Source organism: Lontra canadensis, unplaced genomic scaffold (genome assembly GCF_010015895.1).
Source record: "Lontra canadensis isolate GAN:19392208 unplaced genomic scaffold, GSC_riverotter_1.0 scaffold8, whole genome shotgun sequence".
NCBI lineage: Eukaryota > Metazoa > Chordata > Mammalia > Carnivora > Mustelidae > Lontra > Lontra canadensis.
In genome coordinates this window covers 17721519-17745904 of record NW_022631002.1, presented here as the reverse complement: position 1 = coordinate 17745904, position 24386 = coordinate 17721519, and the positions used below count along the sequence as shown (strand labels likewise).

Here is a 24386-nt window from a genome sequence, read left to right as displayed (position 1 = left end):
TTCGCCGTCCACCCCCATAACCTCTGTTTATCACCCCGCCTCAGTTCTGATAGCTGGAGTCAAATCCACTGTAGTGATTGACCGAGGGGACCCTACTCCCGGGTCTGAGGCCACCTTTGCTAATTGGCTTCCCTCCCAGACTGCCGGCTCCGGGAGCGGGGGTGTGGCACAACCGTGACCCCGCCCCAGCCGCTGGGATGCTGGGGCCTGGTCGCCATAGCGACGGGCTGTACACTACCACAACTTCCCCAGCTGCGGATGCGGGCTGCCCGGCTGCCTGAGGGTCATGGCCTTCCCGAAGCCGCGGTCCTCCAGCTTCGCGACCACATCGAGGTAGGCACTGGCCGGACTGAGGGTAGAGAGGAGGGTTTGAGAGCTTCCAGAAAGAGAAATGCCTCTGTCCATTTGTCCAAGGCTTCAGGCCCCACAGGATCTGTGGTGCAGAAACTGAATCCGGGCTAACTTAGCCCTCTGAGGACGTTACGCGCTAGCAAAAGGGCCGGCGCCCTTTATCATTAGTAAGAGCCAGCATGTGTTAAGCATATATTATGTGCCAAGTGCTTTATATATGGCACATTTAACCTCACAACTCTATGAGGTAGTAATATCTCCGTTTTACAAATGAGTAGAAGCCTGGAGAGATCATGTGTTTTACGTTTGTAAGTGGTGGAGCTGGGATTTGAACCCAGCCATGTAAGACCTCTGAACCTGAGCTCTTAGCCACAGGGATAAACTGCCTCTTCACCCATTGGTTTATGGCAAAGATGCTTGTCGAATCGCTGTCTATTCAGGGATTGCAGCCTCTGGGCACTGCAAAATATAACAACAAGCTCTATTAGCCAGGAAAGCCACAAAGTGTACATATTAAAACAGAAATTTGGGGCGCCTGAGTGGCTCAGGTGGTTGAGCATCTGTCTTCGGCTGAGATCATGATCTCCCGGTCCTGCGATCAGCCCCAGGTGGGGCTACCTGCTCGGTGAGGAGTTGGCTTCTCCTTCTCCCTCTACCCCTCCCCCTGCTCATGGTCTCTCTATCTTTATCTCTATCTCTCTGTTTCAAATGAATAAATAAAATCTTTTTTTTAATTAAAAAATTTTTTTTTAATTTGGCTAAATATCTTTCTAGCTTTGGGAACCCAGAGAAGTCTAAGTCCCAGGCCTCAGGTCACCTGAGTGGCTCAGTGGGTTAAGCCTCTGCCTTCAGCTCAGGTCATGATCTCAGAGTCCTGGGATGGAGCCCCGCATCGGACTCTCTGCTCAGCAGGGAGCCTGCTTCTCCCTTTGTCTCTGCCTGCTTGTGATCTCTGTCTGTCAAATAAATAAATAAAACCTTAAAAAAAAAAAAAAAGTCCTAGGCCTCTGCTTCTGTATCTCAGACATGGGGATGAATACAACCCACTTCACATTGTTGGGAAAACTTAGGCAGAATAAGTAAAGCTGTCATTGCAGCTCTTGCATATACTAAGTATTCAGCAAGTGTTCAATGAATATAGTTTCTCCCTTCTAATCAGTACCAATGTAAAAACCTGATCTCACCTAAACTTTAATCCTTCAAGGTTTGCTGCCCCAATAAAGAAAGCCTACAAAAATCTGGAGGGGCTCCTGGGTGGCTCAATCGGTTGAGTGTCTGACTCTTGATTTCGGCGCAGATCATGATTTTTGGGGTTGTGGGATCCACCCCGTATCAGTTCTGTGCTGGGCATGTAGACTGCTTAAGATTCTCTCTCTGTCCCTCCTCTCCTCCCTCTCTTTAAAAAAAAAAAAAAAAAAAGTAAATTATTTGCCAGAGCTAAAATGAATCTACAAGAACCATACAACAGGCTTGAGAAAGAGTATAATTACCCAGCACAGGAATGATAGGAAAATACAGTCATGTTTGAGAGGGATATGAAACAGATTCAGGAGAATAAATGTGCATCTATTTTAAGAAGGAAGCATAATGGGGGTACCCGGTTGGCTTGGTTGGTGGAGTATGTGATTTTTGATCTCCAGCTTGTGAGTTTGGGCCCCACATTAGCTGTAGGGATTACTTAAAAATAAAATCTTAAGAAAGAAGAAGAAGAAGAAGAAGAAGAAGAAGAAGAAGAAGAAGAAGAAGAAGAGGAGAAGAAGAAGGAAAAGGAGGAGGAGGAGGCGGAGGAGGAGGAGGTAATTGCTGAGGCTGAATTTGGTAGCAATACATAATATCATTGATTCCTGTCCATATTCTTCACCAGTATTTAGTAATGTATACTGGGCCAAGCTCTTTCCCTTAGAGGCACAGTATGGGTGTCCTCCTCCAGCTCCCCTTAGAGCAGGGCCAGGATGATGAAGGATAGGCCAGACCTTAGTATTATAAATATGTCAGCAGATCCTCTTAAAAGGGACCTTCAAATTGTGTATTTCCCAGGGTGCCTGGGTGGCTCAGTCAGATGAGCATATGCCTTTGGCTCGGGTAATGATCCCAGAGTCCCAGGATCGAGTCCCAGGATCAAGCCCACATAGGGGCTCCTTGCTCAGCGGGGAGTCTGCTTCTCCCTCTGCCTCTCCCCCTTGCTCATGCTTGCTCACATGTGCTCTCTCTCTCTCCCTCAAATAAAGAAAATCTTGAAAGAAAGAAAGAAAGAAAGAAAGAAAGAAAGAAAGAAAGAAAGAAAGAAAGAATTTGTCTCCGTTTCCTTATGAGCAAACTAGGCTGAGAGAGGTTAAATGACTTGCCCCGGGGCTCCTATTGGAACCCCAGATGTCGGCTCCATGCCCTTCAGCCAGTAAGTATGTGCAAGATAGGGACTGGCACAACAAGCTCCTGGCCCTGTACTTCTCGTCCTATAGCACCTGCCTTTGTATGACACCCCCAGAATGTGTCAGAGTCACAAACATGAAACTCATCTGAATACTGAATGAAAGTGTAAGTCCACAGAGTTTTGTGGGCTCATGGTGAGGCTTTCCTGTCACTGCAGGAATTGGGGAATTGGTGAGATTCTCAGCATGAGAAGGTTTCTGGGAATATAGGGAAATGTCTTGGGCCCAGGGTCAGGAGCTTATTGGCAGCATCTCTGGGAATCTGTAGGCAGTATTGGGAAGACCCAGAACCTAGATCTGCAACAGAGAGAAGAGGCCATCTCTCTTGTAGATCTAGGAAGGGTGGAGGTACTATTCCCACTCAGGGCTCAGGGCTCTGCCACCTACCACTGTCTTCCCCTTTTCTGTGCAGAACACACATGCGGACTTCAGGAGGGACCATAGATGACTCCTTCCTCACAGAAATCAAGAACACCCAGAATTGCAAGCTTTCTCAGAAACAGAAGACGCTGGTTAGTGCCAATGTCTTGTTGGAAACCCTAATGTCAATTCTCAGACCCTATCTGCCTTCCTCTCTGCAACCCAAAAGCACCATGCATCTGAAACACGTCTCCCAGAATGGCTTCTCCCCAGTTAAGGGAGTGCAGCTCATGGAGGCCAGACCCATCAGGCTCTGAGGTAGGTGTGTGCACACTGGCTGCAGCTCACCTGAAAAGCCTGTCCAGACCTCTTCTAGCAGAGAGAGATGCAGCTGATGTCCATGGATATGCTTTCCCTGAAGCTCAGCATTCTGGAATGGATCTCATTTTTTCATTCAGCCTGACATGTGCCAGGCATTATGCTAGGTGCTGGGATGGTCACAGATCTGCCAAGGTCCTTCAGGACTGTGACTGTATCTTTTTTTATGTATGGCCCTGGTTCCTGATAGGATACTTGAGTGGTAGGCATATGTTGAGAGCTCCATAATGCTGTGAGTAGATAAGTGAAGGCAGGAGTGAAGGGATGTTCCCACTTCGTGTTGCTGGCTCTGGGTTGGAAACAAAGACTCTACTAGCCTCAGGAAATGTCCTTCCTCCATTCCTGTTCTTTTAAGTTTTTATATAAAAATGAATGCTGTCTCTATCTTGAGCACCTGGCTGGCTTAGTCGGTAGAGCTTGTGGCTCTTGATCTCTGGGTGGTGAGTTCAAGCCCCAGACTGGACGAAGAGCTTACTTTTTTAAAAAATGAATGCTGTCTCATTAAGTACTTTTGGGTTTTTGTTGATATGATCATAGGATTGTAATTATTTAATTAGCAAACAGCCATTATTGGAATCAAATGAAGAAACACATTTTTAAAAAGATTTCATTTATTTATTTGACAGACAGAGATCACAAGTAGGCAGAGAGGCAGGCAGAGAGAGAGGAGGAAGCAGGCTCCCTGCAAGGCAGAGAGCCCGATGCGGGGCTCGATCCCAGGACCCTGGTATCATGACCTGAGCCGAAGGCAGAGGCTTTAACCCACTGAGCCACCCAGGCGCCCCAAGAAACACATTTTTTTTTAAATTTTTAAAGATTTTATTTATTTGACAGACAGAGATCACAAGTAAGCAGAGAGGCAGGCGGGGCGGGGCGGGGCGGGGCGGGGGTGGGGGGAAGCAGGCTCCCCACTAAGCAGAGAGTCAGATGATGGGCTCAATCCCAGGACCCTGGGATCATGACCTGAGTGGAAGTCAGAGGCTTTAACCCAGAGCCACCCAGGCGCCCCTATTTTTTTTTTTACTTTTTTGAAAAAACAGTTTAGCGAACTTATAACTCCAGCTCACAGTGGAGCTTTATGGGCTGTGTGGTGGTTTTCTTTGTGTGTGTCCTGAATGGGTAATTTGGGGACACATGAGCCCCACACATTGTTAGACTGGAGACTCCCAATATGGGGATCCCGACTCCAGAGAGGGAAAGGGGGTCAGTGCGACTCTTCGTGGAGACCAAGCGCGGGGCCAGGGCTCCAGAACACCAGAGGACTTGGGGCACATGTTCCCCACTCCACTCAGCTGCCACCCACGCAGTGTAGCTGGGTCCCAGCCCTTTCGTGCAGCCGCAATACCGCCATTTTTAACCACCAGGGGGCATTGTTCCCTCCAGCCGCCCTGCAACCCCTTTTCGCCCCCCCCCGTGGCCTCCCTTCGCGTTTCCACCTGCAAGGAGAAGCAGAGATCATGGGGCGCCCGGGAACACCTCTTCACACCCACCGACTGGTGGAGGCCAGCCCATAATGATAACCAAGGCCTGGAAGCCGCATTTGCCTAGGAGTCCATGTAGGGTGACCACGTTTTCTTTCCACAGAAAGGGCAGACGGAACACAAGGACTGGCCTTTGAAAGTCTGAAAAACATATTAATTCGCTAGGGTCAGGTGCTTATTTGACAAATTCCCAGCTGTCTTTCAGAGTTACTTGGCACTTTTATAAAAATCACATCCAGGGGCGCGTGGGTGGCTCAGTGGGTTAAAGCCTCTGCCTTCATTCACCTCAGGTCATGATCCCAGGATCCTGGTGATAGAGCCCCTGCTTCGGGCTCTCTGCTTAGTGGGGAGCCTGCTTCCTCCTCTCTCTCTCTGCCTGCCTCTCTGCCTACTTGTGAACTCTGTCAGATAAATATGTAAAATCTTTAAAAAAAAAATCATCCAAAAAAAAAAAAGTCACATCAATTTTGACAAATTTCAAAAACTTTTATTTTTCTGGTTTGATTTTTTTTTAATTTTTTAAAATTTTTAATTTTTTAAACATATAATGTATTATTTACCCCAGGGGTACAGGTCTGTGAATCATCAGGCTTACACATTTCACAGCGCTCACCATAGCACAATTCCCCCACCCATGTCCATAATGCAGCTACCCTATCCTTATCCCCACACCCCCCAGCAACCCTCAGTTTGTTTCCTGAGATTAAGAGTCTCTTATGGTTTGTCTCCCTCCCGAACCCATCTTGTTTCATTTTTTCCTTCCGTATACCCCCACCCTGCCTCTCAAATTCCTCATATCGGAGAGATAATTGTCTTTCTCTGATTGACTTATTTCGCTCAGGATAATACCCTCTAGTTCCATCCATGTGTTGCAAATGGCAAGATTTCGTTTCTTTTGATGGCTGCAGAGTATTCCATTGTGTATATATACCACATCTTCTTTATCCATTCATCTGTTGGTGGACATCTAGGTTCTTTCCTAGTTTGGCTACTGTGGATATTGCTGCTATAAATTTCTGGTTTGATTTTTAAGTTTGACTTTTCTCATTTTTCTAATTTGTCTATTTATACTTTTATTTATTTTTTATTTTTTTTATACTTTTATTTATCTTTTTAAAGATTTTATTTATTTATTTGAGAGAAAGACAGATAGTGATGGAGATAGCAAGAGAGAGCAGATTCAGGGAGGAGAGGGAGAAGCAGGCTCCCGCTAAGCAGGGAGCCCGACATAGGACTTGATCCCACCAACCTGAGATCATGACCTGAGCTGAAATCAAGAGTCAGGCACTTAACTGACTGAGCCATCCAGGTGACCCCATATCTCTTTACAAACAGAAAGAAAGCTTAAAGCTTTCTTTTCTAATAGCAGAAGTATTTTAAGCAATTAAAATAAATACCAGGGTCGGCACCCCAGGTACTCAGTCAGTTAAACATCTGCCTTGAGCTCAGGTCATGATCCTAGGATCCTGGGATGGAGCTCCCCCCGCCCCTCCTGCCCCTGCAATCAGGCTCCCAGCTCAGTGGGGAGCCTGCTTCTTTCTCCCTCTCCCTGTGCCTGCTGCTCCTGCTTATGTTTTCTCTCTCTCTCTGTCAAATAAATAAAATCTTTTAAAAATTTTTAATAAATAAATAAATACATTCATACCAAGGTACTTGGCGGGCTCAGTCGGTAGAACAGACTACTCTTCACCTCAAGGTCATGGGTTCAACCCCCCACATTGGGGGTAGAGGTTACCTAAATAAAGGGGTGCCTGGGAAGCTCAGTCTATTACGCATCTTACTCTTGTCAGAGCTCAGGTCTTGATCTTAGCATTGTGTGGAACCTACTTAAAATTAAATAAATAAATAACTTCAAATTTTTTTAAAATTAAAAAAATAAAATAAATACCTTATGAGTGCTGCTCTGACCATGTCCCAAACATTTTGAACATGAAATTTTAACATCCTTTTTTTTTTTCATTTATTTTTAGTAATCTCTACACCCAGTGCAGGACTTGAACTTATGACCCTGATATCAAGAATCCCATGCTCCCCCAACTGAGCCAACCAGACACCCCAACATTATTTCTATAATATGTTGTATTCTAAAAAGTTAATGGGTCAAGAAAAATAGGAATTTCTTATTAAATTTCCAAATACTTAAGAGGTACAAAGAGGGCTTTTATATTGAATGCAACATTGAATTCTAATTCAATTTTCTTTTATTTTCTTTCTTTCTTTATTAAAGATTTTGTTTTTAAATAATCTCTACACCCCAACATGGGGCTTGAACTCACAATGCTAAAATCGAGAGTCTCACGGGCTACCAATTGAGCCAGCCAGGCACCCCCAATTTTCTTTTAAATTGAAAAGTAATTTTTGTGCATTGTAGACAATTTGAAAAATGTTCAATTACAGAAAAATAACTACCTAATGGCCCATCATTAGAGGATAATAATTGCTGGTAACCTTTTAGGTTATTTCTTCTGTCTCTTCTGGACATCCATTTTTACCTAGTTGTGCTTATTCCCTAATTTCAGGCTTAACTTAACCCTTAGAAATATGGCATTAGCATATTTCTGTGTTAGGCCTTTATGTAATCATTTCATGACTGCTTCTATTTTTAGACACTTAGGAGTTTTCTAATTTCTAGACATTTAGGAATTTTCCAATTTTTTCACAGTCATAAGGCTTTGAGGACTGCCCCTCTGCATAAAGCTGCTGCTCCATCCCTGTCTCCATCCACACTGGCCACCCCAGGTCCCAGCCTCAGGCAGCCTGCTGTCCTTGGGCATTCATCCCTATTCCTAGCTCTTTAAACCACCTGCCCTTTCCCTGAGGTGTTGGTGCTACCCAGGATGCCTTTGCACCCCACCTCTAACCCTGACACACACATCCTCTCCCAAATGACCTCAGCTCCTCTCATATAGTACTCTTATGTACTGAATGAACATCACAGACATCACCACCTCCTACAAAATGATTAGCTTCCCCTGGTCCCTTCCAATCAAGTCTTATCTCCTCCTGGTAATCTGCATTGGCTTTAGTCACTACCCACTGACTTGCGATCATCAGTTCATTTGTCATCCCACCTCCGTCATACCCCCAGCTTCCTTCATGTCCCTAGAACCCAGCAGGTTGAGAAGGTACTATGGCTCCAGGAATGTCTGACGAACAAATGGATGACTGAATGGATGAACTATAGAGGTGAGATTCGCTGGGTCAGAGGCTCATTTTTTCCCCCTAAGTTTTGAGTATTTCACTAAAAGATTAAAAAACAAAAAAATAAAAACCAGCCCATGGGGGCACCTGAGTGGCACCCTCCGTTAAGCGTCTGCCTTCAGCTCAGGTCATCCCAGGGTCCTGGGATTGAGCCCTGCATTGGGCTCCCTACTCAGCAGGGAGCCTACTTCTCCCTCTCCTCCCCATTTGTGTTCCCTCTCACTATTTCTGTTGCTATCTCCGTTTCTTTCTCTCTCTCTCTCAAATAAATAAAATCTTAAAAAAAATAAAACAGCCTATACATATTAACTGCTTCCACTCCCTACCCCTCCTCAAGGTTCAAAATCAGATCCCATTGCTTCAGGACACTCCTACCCACCTTCCCCACTCAGGGGGTACAGCTCAGTCTCTTCCTAGGGTCCACAGCTACCCCTGCTGCATCTCTGCAGTCCTATCTGAGTGTCAATCCAGGCACAGGGCTGGACCTGCCCTCCTCTGTCTTCCACTGGACTGTGCTGTGGGGCAAGGGCTGGCACGGATTGGTACTCACATCTGTTTTCATGGTACAGATATCCAATACCCACTGACATACCTACAGAAGAGAAGGATAGCTCACCTTTACTGAGTTCCAAGGAGGTGTCCGAGTCAGCATAAACCAACTTCATGTTTTCTCACTGCATCCTCACGTTAATATAATGCAATGGGAACTAAAACCATCCCCATTTTACAAATGCAGAGACTGAGGTTCAGAGCAGTTAAGCCTGTGGTCACACAGCCAATAAGGGATATCTGGCTTTTTAACCTAAACTCTACCTCTAGGGCCCATGGTCTTCACTATGAACTATATTAAGAGATGTTGGGGAGGGGTACCTGGCTCACTCAGTTGGTGGGACGTGTAACTCTTGATCTCAGGGCCATGAGTTCAAGCCCTATGTTGGGTGTGGAGCCTACTTAAAAAAGAGACAGAGAGATGTTGGGGGGAAAATCAAGAATAGAGGGAGGTGGGGTTCATGGGTGGCCCAATTAATTGTCTGACTTGTTAAGTTAAGTGAGCCTTGGTTTTGGCTCAGGTCATGGTCTCAGTATCATGGGATTGAGCCCTGCGTCCAGTTCCATACTTGGCATGGAGTCTGCTTGAGATTTTCTCTCTCCCTTTCCTTCCCCATCTGACTCTCCCATGCGTGCATGTGCTCTCTCTCTCTCAAATAAGTAAATAAAATCTTAAAAAAAAAAAAATAGAGTGGGCGCCTGGGTGGCTCAGTGGGTTAAGCCGCTGCCTTCGGCTCAGGTCATAATCTCAGGGTCCTGGGATCGAGTCCCGCATCAGGCTCTCTGCTCAGCAGGGAGCCTGCTTCCCGCTCTCTCTCTGCCTGCCTCTCTGTCTACTTATGATCTCTGTCTGTCAAATAAATAAATAAAATCTTAAAAAAAAAATAGAGTAAGGGCTCCTGGGTGGCTCAGTTGTTTGAGTTTCCAACTCTTCGTTTCAGTGCAGGTCATGACCCCGGGGTGGTGGGATCGAGCCCCACATGGGCTCTGTGCTCGGCAAGGGTCTGCTAGAGATTCTCTCCCTGTGCCTTCCCCCATGCGTGCACATGCATGCGTGCTCTCTCTGTCTCTCTCTCAAATAAATCAATCTAAAAAAAAAAAAAAGTAGAGGGAGGAGGATGGAGAGGAGCATTATGAAAGGGAGAAGTGTTGTCATGGTAACCCCACCTGTCTCTTCCTGCAGTCCTGTCAGTTCTCCATTGGTGACCAACTGTCCCCATGGCCCACATACACCACTGGTCAGACCATTCTGCATAATCGAAAGCCCTGTTCATATGATTATCGGAAACGAGCAGGGTAAGCTGGGGTCAGCCCCATGGTGGATGGGCTGGTACAGACCCAACATTGGATCCAGAGATAGCGTGGGAGTGTGTGCTGCCCCAGAATAATGATGCAAGAGCCCTGTGGGGTGCCCATCACATCTCATCCCACCATCCCCTGCAGTAGCTGGCAGAAGCAGCCCCTGGGCATTACTAAGCCGAGGTACCTGGAGCAGCTAGAGAACTACCTGCGCAAGGAGCTCCTTCTGCTGGACCTGAGCACAGATTCTACCCAGGAGCTGAGGCTGCAGGTTAGGGTCACGGAATAACTGTGGGGAGGGTGGGAGAACAGGTGGGAGGAAATCTTTCTCACTAGGACTGAGCAATTCAGACTTCAGGAGAGACCAGCCTCGGGACACCTGGGTGGCTCAGTCCTTAAGCGTCTGCCTTTGGCCTCCGTTCATGTTCCCAGGGTCCTGGGATCGAGCCCATTGGGCTTCCTGTTCAGCAGGAAGCCTGCTTCTCCCTCTCCCCCTCCCCCTGCTTGTGTTCCCTCTCTTGCTGTGTTTCCCTCTGTCAAAGAAATAAATAAAATCTTTTTTTTAAAGATTTTATTTATTTATTTGACAGACAGAGATCACAAGTAGGCAGAGAGGCAGGCAGAGAGAGAGAGGAGAAAGCAGGCTCCCTGCTGAGCACAGAGCCCGATGTGGGGCTCGATCCCAGGACCCTGGGATCATGACCTGAGCCAAAGGCAGAGGGAGGCTTTAACCCACTGAGGCACCCAGGTGCCCCAGAAATAAATAAAATCTTAAAAAAAAAAAATAGAGACCGGCCTCTCCCAGCTCTTTGGGTTCCCCATTCCTGGTAAGGGGAACGTGATCTATGACAAAGTTAGTGAGCAGTCAAAGCTGCCAGTATAAAATCAAAATTCTCCTGAGGTTTGATTTTCCACAGCTGAGTCAGGTAGTAGACTGGATGCTATTTCCAGTCCCTTCAGCTCTGTGATCTTCAATGACTAGCATGGGTTGTTGGACATCAATCAATGGAGCCTGAATCCTGGCAGTTGGACAAGAAGGGGTCACACAGTGTTCACCAGCCTAGGGATGACAGAACCAAGCTTGAGGAGCTTAGCCCAGACAACTAGAAAAACCTAGATGCAGATTAGATTCTAATACATATTAAGGAGAAAATCACCAAATTCGTGCTCAAACAAGGATGATGACAGGGAATCCCTCACTTCTGATTTAGTTACTGACAGAAGCATTTGCTGAGTGTCATCTGTGTGCCAGGCCCTGAATGGGGCCTTGAATGCAACCTCACAGTCTGAGGGCACTTCATCAAGGAAGCAGAACTTCAGAGAAGACATATAGCTATGAAGTGGTGGGGCTGGGATACAAGCTCAGGGCTGATTCCAGAACCTGTGCTAATTCCAGTACATAATGCTGTCTCCAAAAACTTCCGTGTCCAAATGGAACAGGAAATCACACCTCTGTTTGGTCAGAATACAAGGCTGGGGCATTTGATCTCCTCCTGCCTCCACAGGTCTATAAGATAGCAAGAGGCAAGAGGCCAACTAAGGCACAGGGCTTGGAGAAGGCTGGCTGCCTGGAGAGCCAGAGTGGGGTGACCCTGACCCAGGTCATTTGCCAGACTTCAGAGATAGTACCAGGAGAGACCTCCAGAGAACAGTTGAGAGGGAAAGAGCCGCCCCTCAGCTTCCTGGCACTGAGAGACCCAGGTGATGCCCTGGGGGATTTGTTTGAATATGGGTGACCTTGCAGCTTCATGCTACAATACTTCTAAGCTTAAGAGAGTGGCCCCTATAGGCCAGGAGGTGACAGGTCCCCTTTTCTTGCCAGCCTTACAGAGAGATCTTTGAGTTCTTCATAGAGGACTTTAAAACATACAAGCCATTGCTGTCCTCCATCAAGAATGCGTATGAAGTGATGCTGGGTAAGACTGAAGTCTCTGTGCCCGGATCCAGTCTGGAGGGCATGGAGAAGATCCCACTCTGACCTTCTGGGGCTGTGCAGAAGTATTGGGGCAGCTACTAATTGGGTCTTGAGGTCACCAGGCATTGTTCACCTTTTTTGCTTATACTGTCCTGTGTGATAAGAGCACCTGATTACCTCCTGTCCTTGGGAAACATGGTAAGGCAGTATCTGATGGAAAGAAATCAACTTTACTATTGAGAGTAAAGCCCAGGAGGGAGTGAGTACCTCTGGGAAGTGATGAGCCTCCCCAGTCAGACACAGGAGGTTCTGGGCATGGTACAGCTGCTGGACTAAAGGCTGTAGGGAGAAAGGGCATAGATGAAACCCCATTCCTCAGACAGACTCTGTTTTTGGTTTAAAAGCAAATGCAGAAAAAAAAAAAAAAAACCGGGAGTGGGGGAAGGCAAATGCAGGAAGGCATTAAACAGGGTCCATGCTTTGAACAAGGCATATGCGTAGACTCCTGGAGTTTGCAAGACATAGCCACTCACTGTGACCTTAGGAACAGTGTCTCCTGACTGTTTTCTATGGTCCCAAAGGGACTCTCCCACCTGTACCTTCCTAGCCCACCAGAGAGAGAAGATTCGGGCTCTGGAGCCCCTGAAGGCCAAGCTTGTCACTGTGAATGAGGGCTGCAATGAGAGAATCCTGGCCATGAGGGCTGAGGAGAGATATGAAATCTCCATGCTGAAGAGAGAGAAGATGAATTTGCTAAAACTCATTGACAAAAAGAACGAGGAAAAGATCTCATTGCAGAGCGAGGTGAACGGGAGTAGTGTGGTGACCAACTCCCTGAATTCCTGCTGCCCCCACCCCAGGGGTGATCTGAGGCCCTGGGCACTAAGGTGACTCCCTAACTCTCTACCCTTCTGCCTGGATTGATATACTGAGCGACCACCTTGTCTCCTTCTCCCTCCACCTTTCTTGTTTCCAGGCCCTGATGGGGCCACTCAGCACCCACCCCATGCCCTTTGATGGCTAGCTATGTATAGCCCCTGACCTCACAGCCACCTTCCCAACAGGTATCCAAACTGAGAAAGAATTTAGCTGAGGAGTACCTGCGCTACCTCAGCGAGCGAGATGCCCGCAAGATCCTCATCGCAGACCTGAATGAGCTGCGGTACCAGAGGGAGGACATGTCACTAGCCCAGTCCCCAGGTAAGCCTGAGGTGGTTTCTCTCCACTGAGGAGGTACTAGAGAGGAGTCTCGCCACTCATCCCTATTCATTCAACTCTCTTAATGTCTGTTCATCCGTGCCCATTCACAAAGTGGGGATGTTCCTGCTGCTGCCCGGGTCTATGGATCTTTTGAGCTAGACTGAGAATCATAGACTCATTGTTTAAGTAGGAAGCAATTGTGGCCTGCTGGGACATCCTGGACTCCCTGAGAGCAGGACAGGCCTGGTACCCCATGTCCTGGGCTTCTCTATTTAAGCCTGAAGTTCTAAGCTGTTAGCGCTCTGGGAAAGACCCAGGGCTTCCCAATCAGGGAGAAAAGGATCTGGGACCAGGCCCCGAGGGACACTCTAAACCTTCCCTGGGCTACAGGCTCAAGAGCCAGGGTAACACAAACTGGCGGGTACTCTGGCAGGCATCTGGGGGGAGGACCCCGTGAAGTTAACACTGGCTCTGAAGATGGCCCGGCAAGACCTGACCCGCACGCAGATGGAACTCAACACCATGAAGGCCAACTTTGGAGATGTGGTGCCCAGGAGGGACTTTGAAATGCAGGAGAAGACCAACAAGGATCTGCAGGAGCAGGTATAGGTACTGGTGGGCAGGTAGGGCAAGGTAGGGTCATGTAGGTAGGTAACAAGCTGTTCCACAGCTGGACAGCCTGAGAAGTGACTATGAAGAGGTCTGCAAGGAGCATGAGATACTGCTGCAGTTGCACATGACCACACTGAAAGAGCGGGACCAGTTTCATTCTGAGCTCCAGGAGATCCAGCGTACCTCTACGCCACGGCCTGATTGGAGCAAGTGCGAAGGTAATGATGGCCATTGTGCTCCCAGGGACTGCTCAAGGATGTGATTTGAACTCCAGCTCCCTCTTTCCACATGCAGATGTGGTGGCTGGGGGCCCAGATCGCTGGCAAAAGCTGGCTGAGGGCAAGAACAGTGACCAGCTGGTGGATGTACTCCTGGAGGAGATTGGCGAGGGGCTGCTCCGGGAGAAAGACTTCTTTCCTGGTCTGGTAGGGGTCCCTGGGCTCAGGAGGTTTGGGGCCAGAGTCAGAACAGCCAGGCCTTGCCGCTAAGACTTGAGGTTCTGGGGGAACCATCTGGGGCTCTCCCTGGGCCCAGAGATGAACTGACACTCTCCTTTCCAGGGCTATGGGGAAGCCATCCCTCCTTTCCTTCGATATGATGGCTTTGTGGAGAACAAGAAGCCAAGCAAGAAGGATGTGATAAACCTCCTTAAGGATGCCTGGAAACAACGTCTTGTTGAGGAGGTCAGATCTCATGGCCATTTTGGCTTGGTGTGGCCTTGAGAGTCTTCCAGGGGGTTCCACTGGGGTGTTATAGAGAGAAGGGCCAACCCACCATGGGGTACCAAACAGTCTTACCAAACAGTCATCTCCCACCCTACAGAAAGAGAAATTCCCAGATTTCTTCTTCAGTTTCCTGGAGCATCGCTTTGGACCTAGTGAAGCCATGGCTTGGGCTTACACCATTTTTGAAAATATCAAGCTCTTCCGCTCTAATGAGGTCATGAGTCAGTTCTATGCAGTCTTGATGGGAAAGGTGAGGTTGGGGCTGGCCCTCCCTTTGTCCCAGGCATAGGCCAGCTCTATTGCTACCACTCCAGGAAGCAGCAAATTAGTCAATGCTTCCTTCCCTATAGAGGAGTGAGAGTGTATACATCAAGCAAAAGGAGACGGTGGCACAGCTGCTGAAGGAGATGACAAATGCTGACAATCAGAATGAGGGGGTGATAACCATGGAGAACTTAAGGTGAGAGTCTGGTCCAGCTATCCAAACTCCTGTCCAACATTTCATCTGGCCAAGCTCCGAGATATGCGGGGGAAAGGGGAGCCTGGCAGGAAGGGCTCACAGCCTCAACACTTGTCCTTTTTGAGCACTGGTGGGGCTGGCAGAGGGGTACAGGAAGATGGGTGAGCAGGCCTCAGCCAGGTCTCTGGGCCCTTGTGTCTCCCAACAGCACTGTCCTCAAGAGTAACTTCCCCTTCAAGAAGGAAGAGAAAATTCAGGAGTTGATGGAGGCGGGAGGCTGGCATCCCAACAGCAGCAACGCAGACTTGCTGAACTACCGCTCACTATTTATAGAGGTGCCCACCTCTACATCCGTAGGTGTTGGGCAGGGGTTGTCCCGGAACTTGCCGAGCCCCGCCCTAGCCTCTGCTGGACCCCAACCAATGTGTTCTCACCCTGCCTTGCGGCCCCTCCCAGGATGAAGAGGGCCAGAGTATGCCCTTTGTACAAAAGCTGTGGGAACAGTACGTGGATGAAAAGGATGAATACCTACAGGAGCTAAAACAGGAACTGGGCCTAGAACTGTGAGTAACTCCTGAGCCCTTAGGCGCACTTAGCTATAGGCAAGTCCCTATGCCACAGGGTGGCATCTCAAGGCCTTGGTCTCCCTGTGCACGGCTGAGCTTGCTGCTGGGCACTGTATACTACTCAAGTTCAGCAGAGGAAACCTTGGGGTCTGGGCTGCAGAAAGGAGAGGTCAAGGCCTACCTCTCTTTCTTTGTGGTGGTAGCTATGATGAAGTAACCCTACCCAGGTTACGCGAAGCCCTGACGAACATCGATCCCGGGCTAGACAGGCAGACCCTCCATGGCTACTTGAGCCGGGCCTTCCAGCTCCCCATGACAGAACTGCCTGAGGAGGGTGAAGAGAAGGAAGAAGGCATCGTGGTATGGCTCAAGATTGCCCTGGAACGGCTTCGGATGACTGACATCAGGCGCATGGGGTCTCGAGAGCAGGAACCCCCAAGCTAGGGCCACCATGGGCAGCCTTGGTGCTGACTTTTAGTCTGATTTTTAGTATAAAATTATTTATCTGAACCTGTTCTCCAGGTTGTGTTGGGGAGTTGAGGGGAGGGAAGGCGGGGAATTGATCCTGGCCTGGCTGGCCCCAGGATATATACCAAGACACAGCACATTCTGTTTGTGACACTTTATTGATGCTGGGGAGGTGGGGAGGAGATCTGGAAGAATAGGTGGACCAGTCCCCTAGGTGGGGACTGGGCAGGTGTTGAGGCCTGGCCACTACTGGGCAGGGAAGACAGAGTTGCCACTGAATGCACAAGGGATGAGGAGCTGACGGTACTCCAGGGGCAGATGCCGCTCCACAAGCACATGCAGGGAGACTTGGTCGTTGACCAGGCCCTGCCTGTAGCAGAGGGGTATAGAGATAGAATCAGGGCCAGCACTCCCACACCCAGCACCTCCCTGCTTCTGCCCACTTACCGTCGCATCAGCAGTTCCAGGTCCTCTGGCCTCACAGTCTTGCGGCCAGCATGAGCAGAAAATACCTCCAGGTCATCACAAAGATGCTGGAAATACTTGTCCAGGCTGCCAAAAGGGTTGGGGTAAAAGACTCAACAGTCTATTGATGATCTGAGGGCCTCCTCTCCCCACCCTGCGTGTCCAGGACTCACCACTTCTCCACCATCTCAAGAGCCTTCTTCTCCATGGGCATCTTAGCATAGAAGCTAAAGAGTTTCACATAGTGGCTCAATCCAGTCTTGTGGGGATCTTGACGGGGCCTGGGGCCATGGGTTCGGGCCCTGGGGGGATGCCTGGTCGATAGAGGCTCCAGAGGCTCTGAAGATAAGCTGGGGGCAGGAGTGGACAGTTAGCTAAAATGCTGCCCAAAGAGGCCCCTAATCAAAAACAAGTCTTTTTTTTTTTTTCTTTAAGATTTAATTTATTTATTAGACAGAGAAAGAGATCACAAGTAGGGAGAGAGGCAGGTGGAGAGAGAGGGGGGAAGCAGGCTCCCCGCTGAGCAGAGAACCCGATGCAGAGCTTGATCCCACGACCCTAAGATCATGACCTGAGCTGAAGGCAGAAGCTTAACCCACTGAGCCACCCAGGTGTGCCTCAAAAACAAGTCTTATTGGCTCCTGTGACGACTAGGGCCCATGTGCTCCTTGGCTAACCTGGACAAATAGCTCTAACTATCTGCTGGGGGACAGTGGGGACCGAGGGCCACACAGAGGCCTGGTCTTTCCCTGTGGCCCTGATCCTCCAGTCTGGACCCAGAGTCCCAGTCTAGACTCATTGTATAAGCTAGTACTTGCTCAGGCCCTTGACCCTCAGGCCTTTGCATGGACATTCTTTCCCCTCAGCCTGTTGCGGCCTATCCCATTCTGCTAATCATCCCCCAGGAAGCCTTCTCTGACTATATACTGACTTAGGCACTTCCCCTACCCAGGTTCCTCTAAGAACCTGGAAGCATGCACTAGGATGACACGTGTACTCAGTGAGCCCCACCCAGCCCACCTCAGGGTGCTCTCTTGAGTGATCATCTGCATATCAACAGGAAGGGGGATAACTCTTTGGTGCTCAGTGCCAAGCTCAGAAGCCTGCCCCCTTCCCAAGAGGTCCACGCACTACAGGGTCATGGGATCTTACACTGTAGTGCTAGGCGGTGGGGATGGTTCAAGAAACTGAGGTCGCCTGGCCTGAAGAGACTCAGTGGTGCTGGAGGCCAACTCTGGACTTGCTGTAGAGAAAGTGCAGGATTAGAGGGGGCTCAGGCTTGACTATCTCAACCCACTGTTAAGGCCCACAGGTTCCTTGTCCTGTTCCTCAAGAGCCCCATCTGGCTCTGGTCAGTCAAACAATGGGCCCCTCAGAGTGTCCCTGACCCAACACCACTTGTGCCCAGAAACAAAACCTAAGGGTACAACTCCTCAGAGACTGAACACAGCTAACCTGAACACAGTCAACCATTTACTCCCTTGTGCCTGCATTGGGCTCTTTACCTGTCCTGCCAGAGATGTCCTCATCTTCTGAAGATCCCTCTGGCTCCTTGGCCTCAAGAGCTTCTGTCATTTCTCCATGTCCCTTAGACTTTTCTGTCCTGACAGAACCTTGTGTTCCTGTTGAGCCCATCACTTCACTCACACTCAAACTTTCCTCCATCCTTTCCTCTGCCTCCTCGCCAACTCCATCCTGTAAGGGCTCTACTCCATCTTCTCCAGAGATAGCACTACTATTGTTTGGGAAGCTCACAGCAAGGACATCAACTTTCTTTGCCTTTCCTGACAGAAGTTGGGCTGGTTTTCCAGGATCTGAATCAAGGGAGAGAATATAGGTTCGAGAAGCAGTAGCCCAAGGCTATAGCTCTGAGAAGAATAAGGGTAGTGTAATAAACCCAATCTAGTTCACTGAGGAGAAATGTCCAGAAGCAGACCCAGGATACTTGTTTGGAGTATCTTGGTCCAAAACCAACTCTGCTCTGACATGTAAGAGGAACCAATACCCAGGGGACTCTGCAGGGCACACATACAGGCCTGAGGACGGAAAAGCACCAGTGCCAGTTTTCATCCAAGGCTTAGCTCTGGGCCACGTGCCCCACATACTCACTGTGGTTCTGCAGCCTAGACCCACTGCTCTGTGTCCTATGACTGACAGCCCTCTCAGCATTTTCAGCCTCAGTGTGAGAGAGAAAGGGCAGGGAGTGGTACACACTGGGGGAATGGCCAACCAAGGGCTGGGAGAAGGGCTGAGTGTCCTCCAACACGGTATCCGTTGGCAGGGTGGCAACAGGGGTTCTGAGGCTGTCACCTGGAAATGAAAGGCCAGTTGACACTCTGTTTTCCAGGCCCATCTGCTGCTAATCAGTCACCAGGGCCTGGGCCCATGAGTCTGCCCCAGGTGGCCTTCAGAAAAAATTACCTAGTACTCTAAGTACTCTTCCACAGCTCTCTTTGCTTACCTTCCTGCTTCTTAGCCTGGCATTCCCACCCTCCACAGCCTGTCTCACCAAAACTGCTCACCTATGCCTCTACACTTCTCACTCTACTAAGAACCCTCCTCTTAATCTATCTAGGGAACTTGACTTGTTTCCTGGAATCAGGCTGCCTGGTCAGTCCTGACTGGCCAGCTGCTCCCGAAACCTGACCTTTATCTATCTCCCAAGAAGCTCCAACCACCACACCACACCTTTCCTACCCTCAGCCCTGTAGCTTCTCAGGAATATGGGATCCTAGAAGATACAGGGCCCAAGACTGGGACCCCACTAAAACATGGACGTTGGAGAAAGAAAGCAGGAACTCCTCATAGATCTACTAGCAAGCTTGCTCACTGTCCTTGACCTGACAGAGAGAGGAGTAATCCTGGACTCAGCAGCACCTCCTTCGGGTGGTGGGGGGTGGGAGAGGGAAATCTCAGCCTTACCTGGAGAAGCCAAGGCCAAAGAAGTATCTCGCAGATCCTGCAAAAATGCACCCACATCTACAGCTCGGCGGGTAGGAGGTCTGCGAGCCAAGCCAGGCCTCTGTACTGACTGTGGCTGGAGAGGTGTGGCAAAGTTCAAACTGAGGGAGCTGGTGGGAGGGAGGAGGCACAAAAGAAAGTTAGGTATCTAAGGCCCAATTTTCAAGGGAATTCCCCCATCTGCCCTGGGGCTCTCATCTCTTAGAACACAGCCATGATGCCAGAAAGCTAAAACTTGCAGGGATCAGTATGGCCAGATTCCATCCCAATCAATACCTCCCTCTCCTAGCCTTTCCACCAAGCCCAGGATAGGCAACAGCACCTGGTGAGGGAGGAGGCACTGGCATTCCCACGAGGCTCTGCTAGAGAATTTAAAAAGAAACCATGGTAAGTTACCAGGCTCATGAAAGCCCTCTCTCAGACCTCATCAGCCTCTCTAGAGGGCAAGAGAGGGTGGCCAAAGGTGGTGTTCAGGATCTTACCTTGGGAGAGAGGCAGTCCCTGGTCCATTTCTTGCTGAAACACTGACAATCTCAGCCTCTGCTTCCTCCTGCCAGGAGCCAGAAGACCTAGAGCCAGGGTTGTGGGGGGCTCAAGCTCAGGAAGTTGCAGCTCCAGGCTACAAGGATGGAACTTATCTCAGACAGGCCAGGAAGCCCAACACTGGCTTCTGGGGCCCTCAAGAGACTCCCTTATCAGAGCTGCCCAACAGCCCAGTGCAAGGGAAGAATTCACTGTGCACCTGCCCCGACTGCTTTCCTGTCTAGAGGACCGGACCACTTGCGGTGTCGGCACTGGCTTCACCACAGACTTTGGCGTCATGATGGAAGATTCTGGGGCTGCAGAGACAGCAAGCAAAGGGCAGAGTTGGCAGGGCAGGCTGCACTGAATGAGGGATCCCAAGGGACTGGTGTCTAACCCTGATCAGCAAGTTACTCACCAGTTAGAATGATGTTTTTCAGCAGAGTCCGGGGTGTCTGTTCCTCCAGGTTCCCACTGGTATGAACATGGGCCAATCTGCCAATAGACTGGGTAAAAGCCCCAAGGGAGTCAGTCCGTTCCTTTGCCTTGAGATTCCCTCAAGCCACCTGAAGGCAGCAAGAGCCCTGTAGTGGTCAGTGGGCTGGGCACTTACCCTAGCTCTGTGGGAACCTCGCCTCACATTCATCTTTGTTGGGGTGCTCAGCCTCCTGGAGGAAGGTGTTTCTAGTAGAGCTTTCTGGGCACTGTGTAAAGACCAATAGCTCTAAGAATTAAGTGGGGAGAGGGAACTGGGGGATGCAGAGATGTGCTTTTATCAGGGATTTTGGCCTGAAGCCCTTTTCCCTCAAGGCCAGGGACCCAGAATCCACTTGCCCCTCTCACAGCCTTTGTTCCAAGCTCTGTGTCAACAGTTCTGTGGATGAAGGGAACCTAAGGAATATGGGAAGGAAGAAGGACTATAATGATCCAGCCAGAGGGAGGGACTGAGGAAAGCTTTACAGAACTGGCTCTGTTAGAAGTAACAAAAGCAGAAGAGTATTCATTCCTGGCATTAAACTAACAAGGCAAGAAGGATATTTAAATATTTGGAAACCTTTTAAGTACTTGCCAGGGTTTCACAGCAACTTCTACATTGGTCACTCCAGCCCTAGACTTCATTCCAGTCCCTCTCAGATTCCCAAGGCACAACTCCCACCTTATCACTTATAGGTCTAAAACCTATAGTGAGGGGCGCCTGGGTGGCTCAGTGGGTTAAAGCCTCTGCCTTCGGCTCAGGTCTTGATCCCAGGGTCCTGGGATCGAGCCCCGCATCAGGCTCTCTGGCTCCACGGGGAGCCTGCTTCCCCCCCTCTCTCCACCTGCCTCTCTGCCTATCTCTGTGAAATAAATAAAAAAAAAAAAAATCTTTTAAAAAAATAAATAAAACCTACAGTGAATAGCGTTCCAGGGGCCTATAAAAGAACTGCACTGGGGCGCCTGGGTGGCTCAGGGGGTTAAGCCTCTACCTTCGGCTCTGGTCATGATCTCAGGTTCCTGGGATTGAGCCCTGCATCGGGCTCTCTGCTCAGCCAGGAGACTGCTTCTCCCCTCCCCGCCCCTGCCTGCCTCTCTGCCTACCGGTGATCTGTCAAATAAATAAATAAAATCTTAAAAAACAAAAACAAAAACAAAAAAAACCTGCACTGCCCCAGTCTGGCAGATGCCAATTTCCACACCCTCTGCAAGAAGAGCTCACCATAGCCCTCACCCACTGATAGATACTACCAGGAGGTCAGGCCAAATTCCCTGCTCTCTAGCAAAGCATCTATTTCCTGCCTCCAGAATTCTGCCCAGGCTGTGCTCTCTACCTCCTTTCCCATCTTCCAGCTGGGAGCTACAGGGAAAGGGAACTGAATGTGCAGGGAACGGTGGGGACCATAAAGGAAGCAGTTCAGGGAAGACGCCTGGGAAGGTGTTGCCCAGAGAACAGGACAAAAGGCCAGATTCTGAGCGCCTAGAAGCAAATACCCAAAGACGCGAGCAGAGTTGAGCTCTGTAGTCCTGAGAACTGGCAGCCTCGAGTCTCGCGGGTGGGGACACAAACAGCTGACCCGAACCCGGTAAGTCTCTCCGAGACTCAGTTTCCCTCTCCAAACAGGGTCTGCCCTGGATCCTGCTGAGGTCTGACCCCCTAATCCCTATGGCTGCTCACACGCTCGGGCAGCTCCCCGCCGTACCCAACTCTAGCACTCCGGCGTCGCCGCGGAGTGCGCGTCTCCGCAGTATCCAGCACGCGCCGCAAGAGCGTGCGCGTCGTAGGCTCGCTGTCGCTGTTGTAGCTCTCCGCCATCGCCTCAGCCATCCGCCTCCCAACCGCTGAGGTAGCCGAGGCCGCCGCCTTCCCGCCGCAGCATTTAAGCCAACTCTCGCGAGGCTGCCGCACGGCCTCACGGGAGTTGCAGTTCTAACCCTACTGCTCAGAGGCGCGAGGAATGTGCTGCGATGGTTGTAACCTGGTTTTGGAGGCACTTTCACTTGGGAGTGCACCTGGACAAACGTGTCAACCCGTCGAAGCCTTGGTTTCTTCATCTGTAAGTTAATCCCCCTTATAAGGGGATTGTAGTACTTAAGTGAAATATATATTTTTAAGTGTTTACTTAAGTAATCTCTACACCCAAGGTGGGACTGGAACTCACCACCCCGAGATCAAAAGTCCTTTGCACTACAGACTGCGCCAGCCAGGAGCCCCTCAGTGATATGATGTTTAACTCAATGTATGATATATAGTAAGCTCCATCCTCAGTAAGTAGCAGTCATTAGTATTAGAATGTCTTATTCCTAGCTCCCTCTGGAGTTGAGGCGGGACACCTAACCCAGGAAGGAAATAATTTTACCCTCAATGTGACCTGGTCAGATTTGCAAATTTGCATTTGCATCTCTGCCTTGGAAGAGATCAGTCTGTGGGCCAAAGACTAGTGTGCTACTTGTCATCCAGCAGAAATGTTATGATCTCCAAACATGTGCAATTTGGAGATGAATTTTGGCTTTCAAAAGTTCTGGTAACGCTAAAAACTCTTACCATATTTTCACCAAGACAGCCTCCCCATCTTTTTTAAATTTTCATGGAAACTTAATTAGAACTTGAGTTCTGAGTCTCCCATGGAGTTATCCTTTTGCTCCTAGATCAGGTGCCTATGTGTTTTACATAACTGATTACATTTTATATTTGCTACTTGTTAAAAAAAATACTGGGTGCATGAAGTGAGGGAGGGAGGAATGAGAGACTAGTAAGAACCAGACAATGTGGTGTCCCACAGGCTCTGGAAAGGAGTTTGGACATTATTCAAAATGCAATAAGCCATTGGAGGGATTTAAGCAGAGGAATCATATATATGGGATATCATATATATATATATATATATATATATATATATACACACACACACACACACACATATGTGTGTGTGTGTATATGGCTTATCACATATATATATATGTGTGTATATATATGTCTATCCATATAAACAACAGATTTTGTAGAGAAGACAAGATTGGAAACAGGGAGGCATGTGACAAGGTTCTACCCATTCTCCTGAGGTGACAAGATTGAGGCTGGGTAGGGCCTTCAGGATGGGGAGAAAGCTATGCATTTTAGATGTTATAAGTGTAAAGGATTAAGTGTAGATTAGAGGTGATTTTATTTACTGGAAGGTAGAATTTTTTAAAAAGATTTTATTTACTTAAGAGAAAGAAAGCATGAGCTAGGTGAAGGGTAGAGGGAGAAGCAGACTCCACACTGAGCAGAGAGCCTGATAGGGCACTCAATCCAGGGACTCGGGGATCGTGACCTGAGGCAAAGGCAAATGCTTAACAAACTGAGCCACCTAGGTGCCCTGGAGGTAGAATTTTACTGAGCATAATCCTCACTGTGTGTACATGAAGAAATTATATAAATTTGATCTCTCATTAATATTTTTTGAGTAAGGTAGGTTTTGAGACAGGTAGGAACAGAACTCTACTGGTAATAGTAGGATGATGAAAATACAAAATAACAGATAACAATGATCTTTTGCTTAATTTTGTCTCTACTGCACACATTTTATAAACATTTAATCATATAACAAAGTGTGTATTCATGTTTTTATTGTTGTATATTCACCCAAATGAATGCACATCTTTCACCATGGACTGCATTCCTAAGTTTGAAGGGGTTCAAGCTGTGGACCTCAGCTGCATAGGCCAAGAGCAGTGGGATGTTTTCTTCTTACGGGTCTGTGAAGCCCATGCCAATAACCACAGAGCACAGTGACTGTAAACAGAAAACGCAATGGTGATGTTTGGATGTAGGGACCAAATAATTCACTTCCCATTTTCCTGTACTTTTCCAAAACATTTTAAGTTTGGGATCCTTTTATAATAAAGCACCTTTAAAAAAATAACAGTTAACTTGGGGTGTTGTATTTTTTTCTTTCACCAGCTTTTAAGTTGCCGGTCTTTGGCAGCT

At 48.7% G+C, this 24386-nt stretch overlaps 2 protein-coding genes across 13 annotated transcripts in view; one reads left to right on the top strand and one right to left on the bottom strand.

The window, feature by feature from the left end:
- The first annotated feature begins 51 nt into the window (after positions 1-51).
- TSNAXIP1 (translin associated factor X interacting protein 1) lies at positions 52-15970 on the top strand. Of its 7 annotated transcripts, none has more exons than XM_032854156.1 (16): positions 52-333; positions 3193-3292; positions 9933-10045; positions 10196-10319; positions 11871-11964; positions 12571-12767; positions 13028-13163; positions 13597-13766; positions 13834-13993; positions 14070-14200; positions 14336-14458; positions 14598-14750; positions 14851-14960; positions 15169-15295; positions 15417-15523; positions 15730-15970. In XM_032854156.1, the coding sequence occupies exons 1-16, from the start codon at positions 287-289 to the stop codon at positions 15968-15970; spliced, it is 2133 nt and encodes a 710-aa protein (XP_032710047.1). In that variant the 5' UTR covers positions 52-286. The 7 variants fall into 7 exon arrangements, with proteins under 7 accessions (XP_032710047.1, XP_032710046.1, XP_032710049.1 ...); XM_032854155.1 differs by having other exon boundaries at positions 10193-10319; XM_032854157.1 differs by lacking the exon at positions 52-333 and having other exon boundaries at positions 3208-3458; positions 10193-10319.
- A 166-nt stretch (positions 15971-16136) lies between these two features.
- Positions 16137-24386, bottom strand: part of CENPT (centromere protein T) — a 14077-nt gene continuing 5827 nt past the window's right edge. Inside the window, exons 1-13 of one of the 6 annotated variants that reach the window (XM_032854162.1) lie at positions 22095-22471; positions 20556-20646; positions 20361-20448; positions 20163-20259; positions 19903-20039; positions 19743-19782; positions 19382-19530; positions 18569-18769; positions 17965-18273; positions 17612-17702; positions 16633-16809; positions 16442-16546; positions 16137-16364 (exon numbers count right to left, since the gene is read on the bottom strand). In XM_032854162.1, the coding sequence (XP_032710053.1) occupies positions 16241-16364; positions 16442-16546; positions 16633-16809; positions 17612-17702; positions 17965-18273; positions 18569-18769; positions 19382-19530; positions 19743-19782; positions 19903-20039; positions 20163-20259; positions 20361-20448; positions 20556-20646; positions 22095-22471 (1986 nt within the window). In that variant the 3' untranslated portion in view covers positions 16137-16240. Of the gene's footprint in view, positions 16365-16441; positions 16547-16632; positions 16810-17611; positions 17703-17964; positions 18274-18568; positions 18770-19381; positions 19531-19742; positions 19783-19902; positions 20040-20162; positions 20260-20360; positions 20449-20555; positions 20647-21910; positions 22004-22094; positions 22472-24386 lie in introns of those variants that run through there. The other 5 variants (XM_032854163.1, XM_032854165.1, XM_032854167.1 and 2 more) reach the window with 5 other exon arrangements.